At 47.7% G+C, this 18,393-nt stretch overlaps 4 protein-coding genes across 4 annotated transcripts; 2 read left to right on the top strand and 2 right to left on the bottom strand.

Annotated features, from left to right (window-relative positions):
* Positions 1 to 1,328: 1,328 nt before the first annotated feature.
* EYB26_002869 (uncharacterized protein) lies at positions 1,329 to 6,100 on the bottom strand (the record flags this gene model as incomplete). Its single annotated transcript, XM_054262173.1, has 2 exons — positions 1,329 to 1,361; positions 1,418 to 6,100. The coding sequence occupies 2 exons, from the start codon at positions 6,098 to 6,100 to the stop codon at positions 1,329 to 1,331; spliced, it is 4,716 nt and encodes a 1,571-aa protein (XP_054118148.1).
* Positions 6,101 to 7,041: 941 nt separating this feature from the next.
* EYB26_002868 (uncharacterized protein) lies at positions 7,042 to 10,419 on the bottom strand (the record flags this gene model as incomplete). The annotated part of the gene is made up of 5 exons (XM_054262172.1): positions 7,042 to 7,654; positions 7,720 to 9,641; positions 9,695 to 9,794; positions 9,852 to 10,038; positions 10,113 to 10,419. 5 exons carry the CDS (start codon positions 10,417 to 10,419, stop codon positions 7,042 to 7,044), a joined length of 3,129 nt encoding a protein of 1,042 aa, XP_054118147.1.
* Positions 10,420 to 10,973: 554 nt separating this feature from the next.
* On the top strand, positions 10,974 to 14,201 carry EYB26_002867 (uncharacterized protein; the record flags this gene model as incomplete). Its single annotated transcript, XM_054262171.1, has 6 exons — positions 10,974 to 11,249; positions 11,314 to 11,364; positions 11,415 to 11,610; positions 11,672 to 12,132; positions 12,181 to 14,070; positions 14,124 to 14,201. The coding sequence occupies 6 exons, from the start codon at positions 10,974 to 10,976 to the stop codon at positions 14,199 to 14,201; spliced, it is 2,952 nt and encodes a 983-aa protein (XP_054118146.1).
* A 303-nt stretch (positions 14,202 to 14,504) lies between these two features.
* On the top strand, positions 14,505 to 17,972 carry EYB26_002866 (uncharacterized protein; the record flags this gene model as incomplete). The annotated part of the gene is made up of 5 exons (XM_054262170.1): positions 14,505 to 14,610; positions 14,675 to 14,745; positions 14,807 to 14,867; positions 14,920 to 16,359; positions 16,411 to 17,972. 5 exons carry the CDS (start codon positions 14,505 to 14,507, stop codon positions 17,970 to 17,972), a joined length of 3,240 nt encoding a protein of 1,079 aa, XP_054118145.1.
* Positions 17,973 to 18,393: the final 421 nt, after the last annotated feature.

The following is an 18,393-nucleotide window of genomic DNA, read 5'->3' as shown; positions in this document are numbered from 1 at the left end:
TTGGTTAACTAAAGAGAGAATGTATTTGTCATTGATTACTTACTTACCTTGTACATTACTCCTTCACTGACTCTCTGTCTCCCTTGTAGTTCGTTACTATACATATCTCCCTACTGATAAGAACTGGCTGCGGGTCCACAAAGGGATCGGCGAACGGGAAATCCGTGCATACGATAGTATCCGTATGCTTTACCCACTTAATGGCCCACTTGATCCACAGAGAAGTCTCTGTGTCATTTACATTCAATTGAGATGGGAGATTGAGATCATGAATGTTATTACTCTGAACTGTGTCCGGACTTGATCGAAGAGTGTGGAAGGATTCTACATTCTAAGACGTCTTTGCTCAATACCTAGAGGATGCAAGAACCCATCCGATCCTTCCAGAAACTAGAGTCGTAGTTAATGAATTGGTGGGGAACATTGGACGCACCTAAACAAGCCATAATTCAAAATTTGACACCTTGGCTAACTAATAGTAAACCTTCAAGTACGTACGATGTATGCATAGATCATAGTCGTATGATTGGTGTGTGTTTTCGCGGCAAGTAGATCGGTGCCTTTCTGCCTCATTCTATCCTCTATTGTCCAGTGCCCTACACTTTTGGATAGATACGATACCGGAGGGGTGTGTGTATTGAAATACGGATGTTACGAGACATGGAAATTTATATCCAACAAACTCCACACGATACCCGGCTATATGTTCTCCATTCTATCCGCCATCCGCCGCCCACAGGGTGCACATACCACAAATGAATACGGATAGATAGATACTACGGATCAAATCAACCCCGCTACCTATTCTACGTGCACTGTGGAAACGAATCGGGAGGGACCGGATTGTGTGCTTTCTCTGCCTGACCCGAATATTCTATTGCTGAGTCTATCGTACGAGAGACGTCGGGGAAAGTGAATGCCATTGCCCATATCGCCCGAGTTCAGTCAGTCCCGAACGGGTGAAACGATACGTACGTCGGTCGATTGGAGGGCGGCCGAGAAGAGGCCGGGTGGATCGACACGTACTAAATTAAGGTGTGGCTGTGCAATAGAACTTCTTGGGACAGACGGGAGATCACTACGTAAACTTTTTGACTTAGGCAGATGAATTTAATGTTTCTTCATTGGGTAACATGTGATATTCAGGCCAAGGTCAAGGTAAGACGTTGCCGCGGGGCTGCATCAAGACGTAGGCACAATATACAATACAGTAAGTACGATGTTTTGGCCAGGAAGTGAAATTGTAACTGCAGCTTATTGATATTTGTCATCGCTATAACTATCCAATGATATGACAAAGCTTTTAAAGATTGATTGACAGTAAACGGTTACTTGGTCTCATTCGTACCGAGGACCGCATTCTACACCACACGTTAGCAAAGTCGGTCATCAATAAGATAAAAAAAAAGAGACTTACTCTGGCAACCTCGTAAACCGGCGTAATCCCCGTCCAGTACTCAAACTGGTACACTCCCTGCCCGACAAGAGCTTCTAGTCCTGGAATGGTAGTCCATCCATAATCAGACGCCAACTGTATCAACGGAGTCACCGATGGCTTGTATGCCATTTCTAGCAGAACACCCGATTCGTCACCGGCACTACCGCTGCGCTGGAAAATGGTGCAGAGGATTTCGCGTATATTTGACTCAATGGGCTTGTCACCCGGAATGGTGCCTACTGCGACACGGGGGATGCTTTCAACATCATTGGCATGTTCTAGGACGCGAATGTCGAAGCCTGTCGGGAAGGTAGAGGCCATGTTTTGAATCTTTTCAGGTGAACGGCCGAGGACGTAAATGGTTGAAAAGCCCATGTGATGCAGAGCGTAGATTGCGGCGCGGGCAGTGCCTCCGCCGCCGATCACTAGAGCACTGGATTTGCCTTCGTTGCTGTGTGCACCGGCCTCGCGGAGACATCGTACAATGCCAGACCAGTCGGTGTTGCGACCAACCAGGCGAGTGCTGCCGTCTTTGCCCTCGACGGGGATGATGGTGTTGACTGCACCGATGATCTCGGCTTCGTTCAGGATCTCGTCGATGAGTGGGATGATGTCCAGCTTGAGTGGGATTGTGACTGATGCACCTCCGAAATCGGGAGAGCGAATGAATTCCTTCACATCCTGTGCTTTGTCAGTCTCCAATCGGGTGTATACATGCGGCAATCCATTCTGCTCGAAGAGCGTGTTGTGCATTGGAGGTGACCGGGAGGCTGAGACAGGTTTTCCGAGGACCGCAAATTTCTTGGCTGGGATTTCACCCATAATTGACAATCCTCTACGGATTTCGGCAGCTGACAGTTGTCCGGGTGCAGCCTTGAATGGAAGAGCAGGGTGGCTGACAGGAGTCAAAAAACCGTTGAGCATGCGACTGAGTTGTCCCTTGTCACCCATGTTGATGGCGATGACAGGCACATCCGGATGAGCCTGTTCAGCCCAGTCTTTGAAGTCTTTCAGCGATGTGTTGTCCTTGAGGGTTTCTGCCACGCCCACTAACTTGATAATGTCTCCGTACTGTAGGGCTTTGTTGTAGTACTGAATCCAGGATCCATTGGCCCAATTCAACTTTCCTCGTGGGTCATGATGAGACGCAATAATCTTAGCATGAGCCTTGGATTCAGTCACTTTTCGTAGCAGGTCTTCTGGGAATGTAATCTCAAGATCGATAAACTCGCATCCACTGCGGATAGCGAGCATGATCAACTCCAAGGCAGCATCGTGTGCGTCATCAGGGAATTTACCTCCCTGGCTGACTGTACGTATCGTGAAGACAATAGGAAGGGAAACCCGACTGCGGTAGAATGAGATCTGCTCAGCCACATACTCTGCTGAAGGAATTACGCTGTCTGATGATGGATCCTTGAGTAAATCAACGCGTAGCTCCACAGCATCTGAACCAGAAGCAACTGTGCGAAGTAAATCACCACTCTCGCGCAAATCTGGCAAAGTAAGAGACACAAAGAAAGAAAGGTGTTTCTTTCTAATGGCAGCCAGATAATCAGTCTGGCCAGATACGAACTGAATGAACCGCCCAAAGTCATCCATGGCAAGTGCAAGCTCTGGGGAGCTGCTATGCCTGCTGTAGTATTGAACGTTGCTGCATTCCTGATACCAAGGCTGGCGTCGTAGCCACACACTCATCATGTCTTCAATATAAGCGGGTCTGGTCTTGTCGATGTTCAAGAATTCCATGACCTTTTTGATATCTCTCATGACCAAAAGAACGTTACCCTTGTTCTTGTGGTAGTCAACAAGGATTTTTCTTGCTTCCGCAATTTCAACAATACCACCACCGCAGGCAAAAACATGACCAGTAGGTCGCTCAGCCAATGCACGCTTGAATAGTGAAAGCTCAGCATCGCGGAATCCCTGCCAACCACGTTCCTTGATGAGATCTGGAATAGTCTTGCCCTCAGTCTGCTCCAGCTCAACATCCAGATCAATGAATTTCCGGTTGAGTGCTTTTGCAGCCCAGCGACCAGTTGTCGTCTTTCCTGCTCCACGCATACCGATGATGATGATGGATGCATTTGATCGATCAGCGGATCCATGCGTAACTTCACTCTCAGCGAGTTCCTTGCCTTCGAGTTGCACTCCGAATTTCTGTTTCAGAGCGTCCCAGTATGTTGGCCATGTCTTACCGACACATTCCTTTTCAAGAATGAGCGTAGACGTGGGAGCTACTAGCGACAAAATGCTGAAGCTGAATGCGACACGGTGGTCGTCATAGCAGAAAACGCCGCCAGCGGGATGTCGAAGAGAAGACCGATTAATACCATCAATCTCAAGGCCATCAGGATGCTCGCGACATACAACGCCAAATTTGGCCAATTCAACCCTCATAGCCTCGATACGGTTGCATTCCTTGACTCGCTGATTGGCAATACCATAAATCCTGGTTGTATTGTTTCCTCCCTTGCCTTGTGCAATTGCAGCAAGAACGGAAGCACCCAAGAACGCATCTGTCATTGGTTCCATATCAACATTTGGCAGCGGGCGCAAAACGCCATCTGCTGGACCTGTGACTGTAGTAGAAGTAGCAGTCTGCTCGACATTGCATCCCATCGGTCTCAATACCTCCACGGCAAAGCGGGCATCACCTTGTAAACTAGCTGAACCAATGTTGGGGACAGTGCAGGTTGTGCCGGTGACCGCAGCAATTGCCAGAGGGTAGGTTGCAGAACTAGCATCACTTTCAATAACGTATTCTGGGGGGTTGGTGTAAGAGCCTTGTGGGATGTGGTAGGTCCATTCCTCGGTTGTTGACTTCTGCACATCAATTCCAAACGATCGCATCATAGCCGTGGTCATTTCAATGTAGGACAGGGAAATTGGCTTGCCTCCAACTAGTTTCAGGGTGACCGGCTCCTTCGCGTAAGGCGCGCACATCAAAAGTGAAGAAACATATTGGGATGAAACCTTGGCAGCGAGGTTAATACGACCACCTTTGAATCCACCCGACGCAGCAATCTTCAATGGCAAACTGCCAGCCTTCTCCAAGTACTCAACTTGAGCACCATTGACAGTAAGAGCATCGACCAAGTCACCAATAGGTCTCTGCTTCATACGGTTGTTTCCGGTGAGAATGTTGTAATCAACAGATCCTTTACCGGAGAGCGTTGCAACCGATGTAAGGAATCTCGAGGCTGTACCGGCGTTACCCAAGTATAACTCTGTAGGACTGGCCTGCATCTTGCCACCGTTGCCATTCACAACGAGCACCTCTCCTTCATCTTCCCAGGCAAAAGTCGCGGCACCAAGGCGCTCTAGAGCGTTAAGCATGACCTCTGTGTCGTCCGAGTGAAGTAAGTTCTTGACTCGAACTGTTCCCGAACCGAGAGCTGCAAGGACAAGAGCTCTGTTGGAGATACTCTTTGAGCCGGGAGGGGCACAAACGACATTAAGGTTTTTGGGCACACCGGGGATTACTTCAATGCTGGGTGCGAGGACAACCCTGATGTCTTCGTTCGAAACGACACTGGCCTTTGGCTCGTAGGTTTTTCCGATGGCTGATAGCAGGACAACCTTTTTCTTGGGACCGTCGTTCTTCTTATCCAAGGCCATGTTGGCCATCAGCTGCTCCAAAGAGCAGTGCTTGCCAGCAGTGTGTTTCCTCACGCGCGCGTCTTTCAGAGATGTAGGCAGACCATATTTAGAAAGGCATTTGACCATTCGGGAAACGGCGATAGGCTTAAGGATTCCGAGGTATCGTGCGAGTTCCAACTCCTTGACCATACCGATAGCAACGCATTCACCATGGAGGACTTGAGGTGACAGAATTGCTTCGATCGCATGCCCAATCGAATGACCCAAATTGAGGAGATTGCGCAATCCGCCTTCTCGCTCGTCTGCGGTCACCACATACGCCTTGTGTCGTGCTGAGGCGACAATGCGATCCTTCAAGACTTGTCGCACCGAATCGAACCGTCCCTTTCCAGCCTTGCTACGAGCAGCTTTCAAAATTGCATCGGCATGCTGCTCCAAAGCGGCAAACTCCTTTTCGTCAGAAATCGCTGCAGTTTTGATGACTTCTGCCATACCGTTGATGAATTCTCTTTCGGGAAGGGTGTCGATAAAGTCAATGTCAATGTAGATTCGATGAGGTTGCCAGATCGCGCCAATCAGGTTCTTGCCCAAAGGAGTGTCAATCGCAGTCTTTCCTCCGATAGAAGAGTCAACCATCGCCAACAAGGTCGTAGGAACCTGGACGAATCTGATACCCCGCATGTAGGTTGAGGCGACGAAACCGAGCAAATCTCCAATCACACCACCGCCCAAAGCAATAATAACAGTGTCTCGACCACATGTCTGTTGAAGCATCCAATCCTCGATATCGGCTTTTCCTTGGCGGGACTTGGAGTTTTCTCCGGGGGGGATTTCTTTGGTGAGGAGACGAGGAGCCGGCGACAATGCCGCAGCGGCTTCATTGAAGACTTTTGCGAACTTTTCACGATATATAGAGCCGAGATTGGTATCCGTGACGAGGACATATGTAGTCGAGGGAAGATTGGTCAACAGGTCTTGGACAATGTATGTTCCCCAGATGCCATATTCCGCAACGATGCTCTCCCGCCCTAAAATCGAGATCTTGGTCGGTTCTGCCATTGTGTTGTATGAACGTTTGTGTAGTATGACAGAATTCAATGATGATTTCGGAGGGTCTCAATTCATGGCGGAGAGTCTGTGTCTGTGAGTCAATGGCCATTTCGCCTTCTATGAATGTCCCAGCGGGTATACACCGACCTTTCGAAATCGCAATTGCAGGCAGGTGTCGCGCTGACTTTGCGTATTCGTCTTGTCTATCCACAAATTGACAAACCCAATGCTTGGACAGAGTAATAAAATGTCAGTGTACCTCAATAGATGATGAGGTCTTTCTTGTCTTTTTGTATGAGTCACTGGAGAGGTTCGCTGTGCACCCCAGGAATTTTTGTGTTAGTAATTGAAACGGGCATAGCGCCCTGTCAACGGAGCCCGTGCTTGCATCTGCCCCCACAGTGTGAGTTTCCAATTGCTCATTCGATCGTGTAGCCCTTATCGACTATGATTCTAGTAGTGTTTTTCTATTATTTTATTACAACAGTGACTGGCACTATGGGGCTTTATGTGTTGGCTATGCCAGATGTCTTCTATTTTCGTATATTGTTGTGGTCAAGTCGTGAGCTTCATAGAGTCTCTGTACGAAGTAGTACTCAGAGCTCCGATATCGCCCCTGTATGGACTGACCAATCATGTGCCCTAGTGCCCGCATACACCAGAGCCTCTTTAGGGCGAGTCAGGATTATCTGTACATAGTAGGTAGGGTTACCATCGGGAATTAAACAGAATACCGTGCGATATTATTGACCTAATTGCAAATCATACAAAGACTTTTAAGAACATGGAACAGAAGTGATATTTAGGAATGAAGATAACGGTAGCGTGTTTGCGAGTCCAGCTCAATTTGGGTATCATACAGATGTTCTAGCTCTAAGCTAAATGCACAGGTACTTTGCCTTCATTGAGACACCACACAATTGTACACTTTACATGCATAAACAACAGAACTAGTATCGATCGTAGCCATCGCTACGCCTAGAGTTGTACCCGCCACGGCTCTGAGATTGGTAGCCACCTCTGTTGTTGTTGTAGCCTCTTGAGTCTCCTCGATTACCGCCACCGCCTCGTTGCGCATTGTAATATCCTTGCTGGTTATAGTCCGCAGGAGGAGCCGAGTAGTTATACTGATTCTGACCACGCTGGTAGCTGTTGTCTTGACCATAGTAACCGGACTGATTGTAGCCCTGTGGCTGGTTCTGATAACCATGACTGCCACCGCGTGGGGGAGGTGGAGGGCCGCGAGAGTAACCAGAACCACCTGCAGGAGGAGCCCATCCACTAGCTCCGCCCTGAGGCGGAGGGACAAAGGATGGGTCCAAATGCGCTGCAAATGGGTTCGCTCGGTCGTTCATGCCTGGCCTTGGAGCGTTGTACTGGTTGTATTGATTACCGCCTCTGCCGCCACCATTGTTGGGCCTGAAACCTCCCCGTCCGTTGAATCGAGATTTATTTCGAACAGCAGAGATATCTCCTTGATCTAGGGCTGGAGGTGCAAATCGCACTCCCCGAAGGAGCATGGATTTGTGTAGATGGGTTGACTTTGGAATCTCGTAGTTGACCCTATAAGAAACGTTAGCATCGGATAATCTGGAACATTCATGATGAAAATATAGAGCATCGCGTACATCATAGACCTGTTCTCATCTAGAGATGGCATATCAACATCATAAGGAGGGTCAAGAGAGCTGTGAGGAATGTGATTGTCGTCCCGTTCTACCTTCCCTGCCAATCCTTCACTAACACGCATGTCCAGAGCGAACTTCGATGTGCTCTGCTTTTTACTGTAGAAATTTGCTGCAAGTTCCTGATACAACGGATGTTGGTCGGAAATTAGGAGAACATCAGTACCAACTGTGTTACGGGCGTGCTCATCTGCACTCAACAATGGGTATTTCTTCTCCATTGCAGCGAGTAGTCTAGTTTCATCGATGAATGGAAGTAAAACAACTCCTTGCCATGCAAATTTCTTGCCGTTCAGATCGACGGGGAAATCTTCCGGATAGAAATCGATGATCTCGCTGTTCGGATCCGACATCAAATCATGGAAAATTTCCGGAATAGCATGATTTGACGATGCTGGTAGAACTCCCATCAGTTGTTCAAAAGGCCGAAACGGTTTGCCTTTCTCAAAGCTTGGTTTCATACTACCAATATCAACAAAGTCTGCAGCAAAAGGTGCATAATGGTACGGGTAGTACCAGGTCCAAGAAGGACATCCTTGCATGTAGTAGAGAAGGACCCATTGCAGACCTTCGGCATATGATCTTGCAACCTGATAGCGGAACTCGACATTACTAGGATCGACATGGAACTTTTGTTCGTAGTACCTTTCGGTATACCCAGACTCCCATAACCGTACTGTGTCTGGAGGTAACTCATCTGACGGCTTTGCGGGTCCAGCTGCTACTGGCGAGTCTCTGCCGGGTGTCCCATTATCCGCATCAGTTAGATCCTCGACCTTTCTCTTGCCCAAAACGGACGGCGAAGTTTCCAATGATTCCTCTTCTCCACTTGGGATCTCACTATTGGTAGTCTCAGTTTCAGCATTGGTTGGCACTTTTCCTTTCAGTAACTGGCTTTTCAACGCAGCAGCAGCACTCTTGTTCGCCTCATTAGCTTTGTAAATGGCCGATCGATTAACAACCATGCTGTGTGTCAATTGCCTTGTCTCTTTGTCGAGGTGTCCTCGGCTTGGAGTGATTAATGTCACTTCTGTTGACGCGATGAAACCCTCTCCTGACTTCCGACCTTTGGCTGGTGGAGCAGAGAGACCTGCCTCCCCGGCTGTATAATCTGGCGAGCTTCTCCGGCGCTTCTGTGATCGTTCTGCATTGCGTGCTTTTTCTTCTTCCTTCCTACGCTGTTCATTGGCAGCCTTTCTTTCTTCCGCTTGTCTTCTTCTTCTGAAAATTCCATCTTCTTGCTTACCCAGGCCATTCAGGATGAGTTGGGCGTGGTTGAAGTTGACAATACCGTCCTTCGTGACATAATCGTCCATGAGTGGAATGTTTTCTCTCCAAATAGAAATCAACAGGTCAATTGCATTTTCCTTAATATCCAGAGAAGGAAGATGGGGCAAGAAATCGTTTCCGACGAAGAAACACATGAACACCCAATCATCCAGGGCTCGTTCCAAGTCAAACGGGAATCGCTGCTGGGGAACTTGGAGCTCAACAGCAAGATACTCCCTAAGCACGGAAACGTTTAGCCAGATGAAAGGCTTCAGAGGCGCAGCTTTCTGTTTCTCATCGAACTCGCCATTCTTCTCTTTGGCCTCGCCTCTACATTCCTCGGCTTTATGACCAGGTTGGCCACAAAGGCGGCATGTTCTGGGCCTCGACTCCTGAAAGAAAACGTCTTCACGCAGAACTCGGAAATGTGGTTCATGAGTTGCAAGACCAAGCATAATCAAGTCTGCATCCAATCCATACAGGACGTGGCGAGTATTCGGATCGTGACTGGGATCCTGTCGTTGAGACCGAATAAAATTCATAACCTTGTGTTCGCCCTCTCCGGGAACGGTGGCATCACTAATGATGATTTTCATCTTGACAATGGTTAACTAAATAATCGATAGCAGCGTAGGACTCGAAAACGTACCTTTTCCCATGCGGGGTCGGTGTTCAGCTTGTAAGAAATCCAGTAACGTAGAGATGCGGAGAGGATATCCATGAACGGAGTACCGGGAGTAATCACATTACTGGGAGAATACATTTGTTAGCACTGCCCTGATCTCCGTTCCTCGCACCCGACTCACCTATCCCATGTTTTCTGAATGACCTGTTCCTTGATATCTTTGTCCGGATCAATTCCCTTAGCAGCATTTTGTTTGACCAGCAGTTTTTGAAATTCTTCCTTTTTTTGATCGTTCTCCCTAGCTTCTTGCGCAGAGCGGAATCGTCGAGAGCGTTGTTGGTTCATCTTCGCACGGGGTGCGACACCATCTGGAACACAGTACGTGATTAGCACATAGCGAAGGTAAGGTAACGCCGCACCAAAATAAAGAGTCATGTCTTACCAACTGCGATCATCAAAAGCTTCCTCGGGCGAACCATGTTCACCACTCGATCGGTGTAACGAAAGATCTCCAGCATCATCTCCTGCTCGTTTGCTGGCGGGGGCTTGCCCTCGGGATGTGTACACGGATGGACAATACCATTCATATCCAGGTACAAGTTGTCCGTTTCCTCGCCATTGGGATTTGGCTTGGTCGTATCAACGGGAATCACTTCGCCATTGACTTCGTATGGTTGCTCCTCTATGACGGGAGAGATGATTTTTGGGTATTTGTTGGAGAGCCAACGGAAAAGAGCCGGAACACCCATGATGGTTATTTCTAGCAGATACTGTAATTGTCGTGTGTAGTTGGAAATCTTCAATGTTCGCAATCCATCTATCGTTAATAGCGCAAGAACAAGAATGAATGGCTGTCACCAGGACGTCCCAGAACAACTGCAAGTAATTCCTGAGCTTGCATCAACTCAAGTCGGACACTCACAGAGAGAGATACAGCGAGAGAATAAACCAGATACACAGAAAATGAAATTCAGCTTGAGCGCCGAATCTGCTGCGTACGGATCAAAATCTATTCTGTCGAGTCGCGATTGGAATTAATTATGCACTGCCGTTTCGGTGCAATGTTTTTCCGGCTTATCCAGGTTTGCTCCTTCCGATTTAGAGAGCTAAAGTGGGCTAGTCTTGATCGGGGAAAGCTCAAACAGGCAGCTGCCAGCCTGCCAGCGAGGCGACATGCACTAATACCTGGCCTCTAACTAAACGTTTGGTTAACACTATCAACAAGACCAGACGATTCACATTGGATAGCTCCCAGATGCCTTGATTACAGGAAATGGTCTACTGACCATGATAATTGATCGACATGTTTCGGATACTCGAATCGCAAGCGCCGGCGAAGCAGACGGCCACTGATGCAATCAGTGTACTATCGAATAGACTACAAAGCGCAACACTACTGGAGGACCGTCGAGCAGCAATACTTGGACTACGGAGTTTTGCGAAAAATTACCCCGCGAGTGTAGCTTCTGGGTCACTTCGAGACCTAATTGGCAGCGTTCGGAAAGATGCAGAAGATGTGGACACTTTGAAAGTGGTGTTGGAGACATTGTTGATGTTATTCTCACCTGATGAGAACAGCGTTAGTGCCCTGAAGACAGCTTAAGGAATGGCCTTAAGTACCAAGAAGCTGATTTCCTTCACAGCCTGAAGCTTCAGAAGAGATTGTACTATGGCTTGCAGATGAATTCACCCAGGTAAAGACACCTGCTATATATGGTTGGAAATGTATTTAACGACATGGAAGCGTCAAGATAATATAACGGCTCTGCTGGACCTCCTCGAAACCAAGGAATTTTACTCCCGACTTTATTCTTTGCAATTAATCTCGGCCATCTGTGCAGCGAGACCCGATCGAACCCAGGAGTGCATCTTTACCGCTCCGCTAGGCATCTCCAGATTGGTTGGTGTGTTATCGGATGCTCGAGAACCTGTTCGAAATGGTAAGTCCCGGAATTCAAGTTCTCACGAATAAATGGATCTGATACTGGTGCTCTCATGTAGAGGCTCTTGTTCTCCTCATTGCTCTCACTCCTTCGTCGGCCGAGTTACAAAAACTGGTTGCATTCGAAAATGCCTTTGACCGTGTCTTCGACCTCATTGAAGCGGAAGGATTCTTATCACACGGATCCGAGGTGGTAGTGGATTGCCTCTCTCTCTTGGCAAACCTACTTCGACTCAATGTCTCAAACCAAACCTACTTCAGAGAAACAGGATGTGTCAAGAAACTTGTAGCTCTACTTACGGATGTGACAAACCCACCAGACCCGGAAGAAGAATTGCCAACATGGTTGGTAGCTCGACGAGACAAAAATTTATGGGGACTGCTAGCTATCATTCAGCTGTTCCTTGTCAAGGGCAGCATATTGAAGACCAATCAAACATCTTTCTGGCAAGCTGGAATCATGGAAAAAGTGCTACTTGTTGCATTCGGCAAGGACTTTGATGTCCCTGTTATTGCAAAAGTATGTTGCATTGCGTCTTAATAAGGAACGTCTGCTAATTGTTTGTAGGCCTTGGAGACCTGCGCGGGATTGATTCGTGGAAATCCATCGCTGCAAGAGAAGTTCGCAGATGTCGATGTATCCTGGAATACCGAATCCGTGGGTACAGCAACGTTGAATGGCACTTCGAAGCCCAATGAACCCGTACGGATCAACGTTCTTGAGGCCTTACTCAAGCTGACCCTGGAACCGGCACCCGTTTTTGCACTTGAAGCTCGACTTGCAGCATGCGAATGTATCCAAGCTTTCTTTGCGAAACACAACGGCATTCGGTTACATTTCCTGGGCCGTGCTATCGACGGTCATATGAGCGGAAACGATCAGATACCAAACATCATGACAACTTTGCTAGAAACTCTAGAGTCGCGCACACGGGCTGATCCGTACGGCAGCTGGATGGCGTCCGTCTTAATGTTCCACTTATTATTCGAAGATCCAGAAGCCAAAGCCCTCGCGCTCAAAGTTACGGAAGGAAATGCAGAGAAAGGCGAGGAAGTAGTTACATGCATCCAGACGATAGCCAGTAACTTGATCACAGGGTTACAGAGAGGCGATGACGACCGAGTTTCCGTCGCATATTTGATGCTTTTGTGTGGTTGGTTATTTGAAGATCCGGATGCAGTGAACGACTTTTTAGGGGAGGGCAGTATCGTCCAGTCGTTGATCAGAGAGATAAAACAGAGTGGTGCCGGCAATATCCTGGTTCCTGGTTTAGCGTGTGTCTTGTTGGGTATTATTTATGAGTTCTCTACAAAGGACTCTCCTATTCCCAGAGAGACTCTCCATAACTTACTGAACAGTGGACTTGGCAGAGAACAGTATATTGACAAGATAACCAAGCTTCGAGAGGACCCTTTGGTTCGAGACTTCGAGGTTCTACCGCGCACAGGCCGAGGTGATCGTGATGGAGCACTTCCCGATATTTTCTTCGATGCAGTCTTCATAGAGTTCCTGAAAGATCATTTCAGCCACTTCCTGCGCGCAATCGACCGCGAGCCGGGTATGGAAATCCCAGTTATGACCAATGGTATTCAGAAGGGAATTTCTAGGGAACTAGTTGACTCGTTGCGGGCCCAAGTGGAGCAACACAACCAGACTATACAAAAATTGGAACTAGACTTACTGAACATGCAGCAGAAACTGGAACAAGAACAATTGGATCATCGACGAACGAAGGAGTCCACAAGCCATGAGATGGCTCGCATTAAGAACATTAACGAGGGCTTGCAGAAGAATCACGAAGTAGAAATTTCGAGGCTGAAGGAATATTACAAAGACATGAATGACAGCCTCCAGAAAAATCATAGGATGGAGCTGTCAAAACTAGAAGAGCACCACCAACAGGAATTATCAAAATTGGAGGATCATCACCAGCAGAGCAATACGAACCTGCAAAAGGATCATACTTTGGAACTGTCGAAATTGGAAGATCAACATAGACAAGGACGAAATGACTTGCTCAAGCAGCATGACGAACAGTTGCGAGCGATTGATAGTCAGCTGAAAGACACCACTGCAGACTACGAACGGAAAAGCGCTAGATTACGTCAGCGTCATGAAGACGAAGTGGCTGATCTCAAGAAATCTATATCTGATTTGGAAGGCAACCTTGACAAAGCTAGCAACGATCATATACAAGAGCTTCAGAAGATCCGAGACGAGCACTCAACTAGATATGTCGACTTTGAGACTCAGCTCAAGCAAGCTATTGAACAAGCATCAGAAGCTGAAAAGCGTGCGCAAGAATTCGAAAAAGAACTTTCAGAGGCCAAGGAAGCTGCACAAAGAGCAGAAAGCATGGCCACGGACGCCGAAAATGCTCGAAAAGAAGCTCAAAGTGAATTGGAGGATCTTTTGATTGTATTTGGGGATTTGGAAACGAAGAGAAATCAAGAAAAGGTAGGCCTTACCTCGAGTTCACATCGTGAACATGAAGACTAATGTTTTGATAGCAACGTCTGAAAGAACTTGGCGAAGAAGTGTCAGAGGATGAGGATGAGGATGAAGACGAGGATGAAGATGCTGATTGAAAAGTCGCGATGATACCCATTGAGTACATAGAGCGAAGTCCTGACTAGATTACGAGATCTATCGTGCGCAATACTATTTATTGCCATGTACAAATATATTTCTGATATGTAACCTATCCATATCGCGCTAACAATCTTAAAGACGCTCGGACCAATTATGATTGCGGCACAAAAAGTGCTTGTAAAAAAAGTGCGGCGGGGTGACTCATCCCCGCCATCTTCCCTTTCGATCCTCTATTTGTATCCCAAAACACGGCTCTTCCTAGGAATTGACTGTGACAAAATTGTGATATACTTTCAGCCATGTCCATTGACTTTCCCGCTGAAGAGGAGGCCGTCCTCAAGCGGTGGAGGGAGATCGATGCCTTTCGCCGACAGGTTGAGCTCTCCCGCGGCCGGAAGCCTTACAGTAAGCGATTATCCCACGAGGACTGCCAAATGCGAAGGGATAGCTAACAGCGCAATAACTACAGCTTTCTACGATGGACCTCCTTTCGCAACCGGTCTTCCCCATTATGGCCACTTGCTCGCGAGTACCATCAAGGCACGTGCTTCAAACCAAGCAGATCCTCGTTTGAAGTGCTAACTGAGATGCGGCTATTTAGGACATCATTCCTCGTTACTTTTCAATGACCGGTCACTACTGCGAGCGAAGATTCGGCTGGGGTAATATCGCCTGTTATATATGACGTGATATTTCTACTAACACGAAAGATAGATACACACGGTGTGCCAATCGAACATGAAATCGACAAGAAGCTCGGAATGTCCGGGTCTGAAGCCGTCGAAAAACTAGGTATCGCCCAGTACAACGCAGAATGTCGAGCAATCGTGATGAGATACGCCGGAGAATGGCGACAAACTATCGAAAGACTCGGTCGTTGGATTGATTTCGACAACCCCTATCGTACCCTCGACGCTACCTTCATGGAGTCGGTTTGGTGGATCTTCAAGCAATTGGCGGACAAGGACATGGTATACCGTGGATACAGAGTTATGCCGTACTCAACAGCCCTCAATACACCTTTGAGTAACTTTGAGGCTTCTCAAAACTATAAAGATGTGACCGACCCGGCCGTTGTAGTCGCCTTCCCCCTAGTCGAGGACCCGAATGTGTGTCTGTTGGCATGGACAACCACGCCTTGGACCCTTCCATCAAACACCGGTCTCTGCGTGAACCCCGAATTCGATTACATCAAGATTCTCGATGAAGCGTCCGGAAAACACTATATTCTGATGGAGAGCCTACTACGCACGCTCTATAAAGACCCCAAGAAAGCCAAATTCAAGATCGTTGACAAGTTTAAGGGATCTGTTATGAAGGGGTGGAAGTATGAGCCACTTTTCGACTACTTCGCCGATGAATTCACAGAGACTGGATTCCGTGTGTGCAACGATGGATATGTCACTTCCGATGCTGGTACCGGTATTGTCCACCAAGCACCTGCATTTGGTGAGGACGATTACAGAGTTGCTGTAGAACATGGAGTTATTACAGATAAACGACTACCACCCAACCCTGTGGATCCCACTGGTAACTTCACATCAGAAGTCCGTGATTTCGTCGGTCAGCATGTCAAGGCTGCCGACAGAGCTATTATCAAGCACCTCAAGGGGATTGGTCGCTTGATTGTCGACGGCCAGATTACTCACAGCTACCCATTCTGCTGGCGCTCAGACACGCCTCTTATCTATCGAGCCGTGCCAGCCTGGTTCGTCAAGGTTGGACCTGTCATCCCAACCATGCTCAAAGGCATTGAAGATTCCCACTGGGTCCCATCCTTCGTCAAGGAAAAGCGATTCGCGAACTGGATCTCAAATGCTAGGGACTGGAACATTGCTAGGAACCGTTACTGGGGAACCCCAATTCCTCTTTGGGTCAGTGACGACTTTAAGGAGGTTGTTGCCATTGGCAGTGTTGCGGAATTGAAAGAACTTAGCGGTTACGAGGGTGAATTGACTGATCTCCATCGTGACAAAATCGACCACATCACCATCCCAAGCAAGCAAGGCAAAGGCGTGTTGCGCCGTGTGCCCGAGGTCTTTGATTGTTGGTTCGAGAGTGGTTCAATGCCTTATGCAGCAGTCCACTATCCGTTCGAACGTCAAGAAGAGTTCCAGAACGCATTCCCTGCTCAATTCATTGCTGAGGGTCTTGGTAAGTCTTTTTACTCCCTTTAGTATTTTCGCAATATTAACTCTTAGACAGACCAAACACGTGGTTGGTTTTATACATTGTCTGTTCTGGGTTGTCATCTTTTTGGAAAGTTGCCGTACCAGAACGTTATTGTCAATGGAATCGTGTTGGCTGAAGATGGTAAGAAGATGTCTAAGCGATTGAAAAATTATCCCGATCCAACTTTGATCATGGATCGTTACGGTTCCGATGCTCTACGACTCTACCTTATCAACTCTCCCGTTGTGCGAGCTGAGCCCCTCCGATTCAAAGAAGCAGGTGTGAAGGAGATTATTTCCAAAGTTTTGTTGCCATTGTGGAACAGCTACAAGTTCTTCGAAGGACAGGTTGCTCTTTTGAAGAAGATTGAGAACATTGACTATGTTTTCGATCCCGAGGCGGAAGTCACCAACACCAATGTCATGGACCGATGGATTTTGGCCAGCTGTCAGAGTCTCCTCAAATTCGTAAACCAGGAAATGTCTGCTTATCGTTTGTATACTGTGGTTCCAAGACTTCTTGAACTCATTGACAACACAACGAACTGGTATATCAGATTCAACCGAAGACGTCTGAAGGGTGAGAATGGTGTTGAAGATACACAGCATGCGCTCAACACATTGTTTGAGGTCTTGTACACCCTTGTTCGCGGACTTGCGCCATTCATTCCTTTCATCACCGACACCATCTACTTGCGCCTTCTCCCCCATATTCCGCAGTCACTACGCGGGGAAGACGATCGCAGTGTGCACTTCCAGCCATACCCTCAAGTTCGCGAGGAGCTCTTTGACGAAGTTATCGAGAGACGTGTGGCTAGAATGCAAAGAGTCATTGAGCTGGGCCGTGTTTCCCGTGAGCGCCGTACTCTGGCATTGAGGACACCCCTGAAGACACTCGTTGTCATTCACCAGGATCAGCAATACTTGGACGATGTCAAGTCTCTTGAGTCTTATATTGTTGAGGAACTCAACGTGCGGGATCTTATCCTGTCCTCAGATGAAGAGAAGTACAACGTACAATACAGTGTCTCCGCAGACTGGCCCACACTGGGCAAGAAGCTCAAGAAGGACGCGCAAAAGGTGAAGAAGTCCTTGCCTTCATTGACAAGCGAAGATGTCAAGAGGTTTGTTGCCGAAAAACGCATTGTCGTTGATGGCATCGAACTCGCCGAAGAGGACTTGGTCGTCAAGCGTGGTATCAAGGAAGACGAGACGTCTCAGAATATGGAGACAAACTCTGACAGCGACGTCCTTACCATCTTGGATGTCAATGTCTACCCCGAACTGGCAGACGAGGGTATCGGACGAGAGATTATCAGCCGTGTCCAAAGACTACGTAAGAAGGCGGGCTTGCAGACTACAGATGATGTCAAGATGGAGTACAAAGTGCTTTCTGATCCCGAGGACATCGGCTTGGCGAAGGTATTCCAGACCCAATCCGCGGCCTTTGAGAAAGTGTTGCGCAGACCTATCGATCACCATGTCATTACTAAGGTGGCCGGGGAAATCCCCAAGGAAGAGGAGCCAGGTCTCATCGTGGAAGAGGAGCAAGAAGTTCAAAAAGCAACCTTCTTGCTCAGACTACTCAAGCTGTGATGATCAATTTCTCGGGCCAACTCATTTCATGTACGATTCCCACGTCTAAAAAAAGAATATTCTATAGCATTCTATAGGGTTCGTCGCTTCTAGCTGGATAGTGAATGCATAGTTATACATCTTTCCTTTGATCATTTCTTCTTTGAAGCCGCCTAGTTTCTAGTCAGTAAATCTTTCTCTTTCCATCCCAGATGCACGACCTTACCAAGAAGCAATCCTTGAGTCGCATAAACTCTTTAGCGCACATGTCCTTTTGGACAGCGTTATAGTCGGCAACGACGCATTTTCCATATGCAGCAGCCTTTGAGCAAAATCAGTATGTAAATGGGCGAATAATTCAGATAAGGATATACCTCAACAGAGCATTGAGATGCAGCCTGGGCAAACTTCTCAAGAGGCCGGACTTTGCTCGACATTTTGT

The sequence above is a fragment of the Talaromyces marneffei genome, chromosome 2 (assembly GCF_009556855.1).
Source record: "Talaromyces marneffei chromosome 2, complete sequence".
Classification (NCBI taxonomy): Eukaryota; Fungi; Ascomycota; class Eurotiomycetes; order Eurotiales; family Trichocomaceae; genus Talaromyces; species Talaromyces marneffei.
The sequence above is the reverse complement of the archived record's forward strand: the minus strand, read 5'-3'. Positions and strand labels throughout refer to the sequence as shown.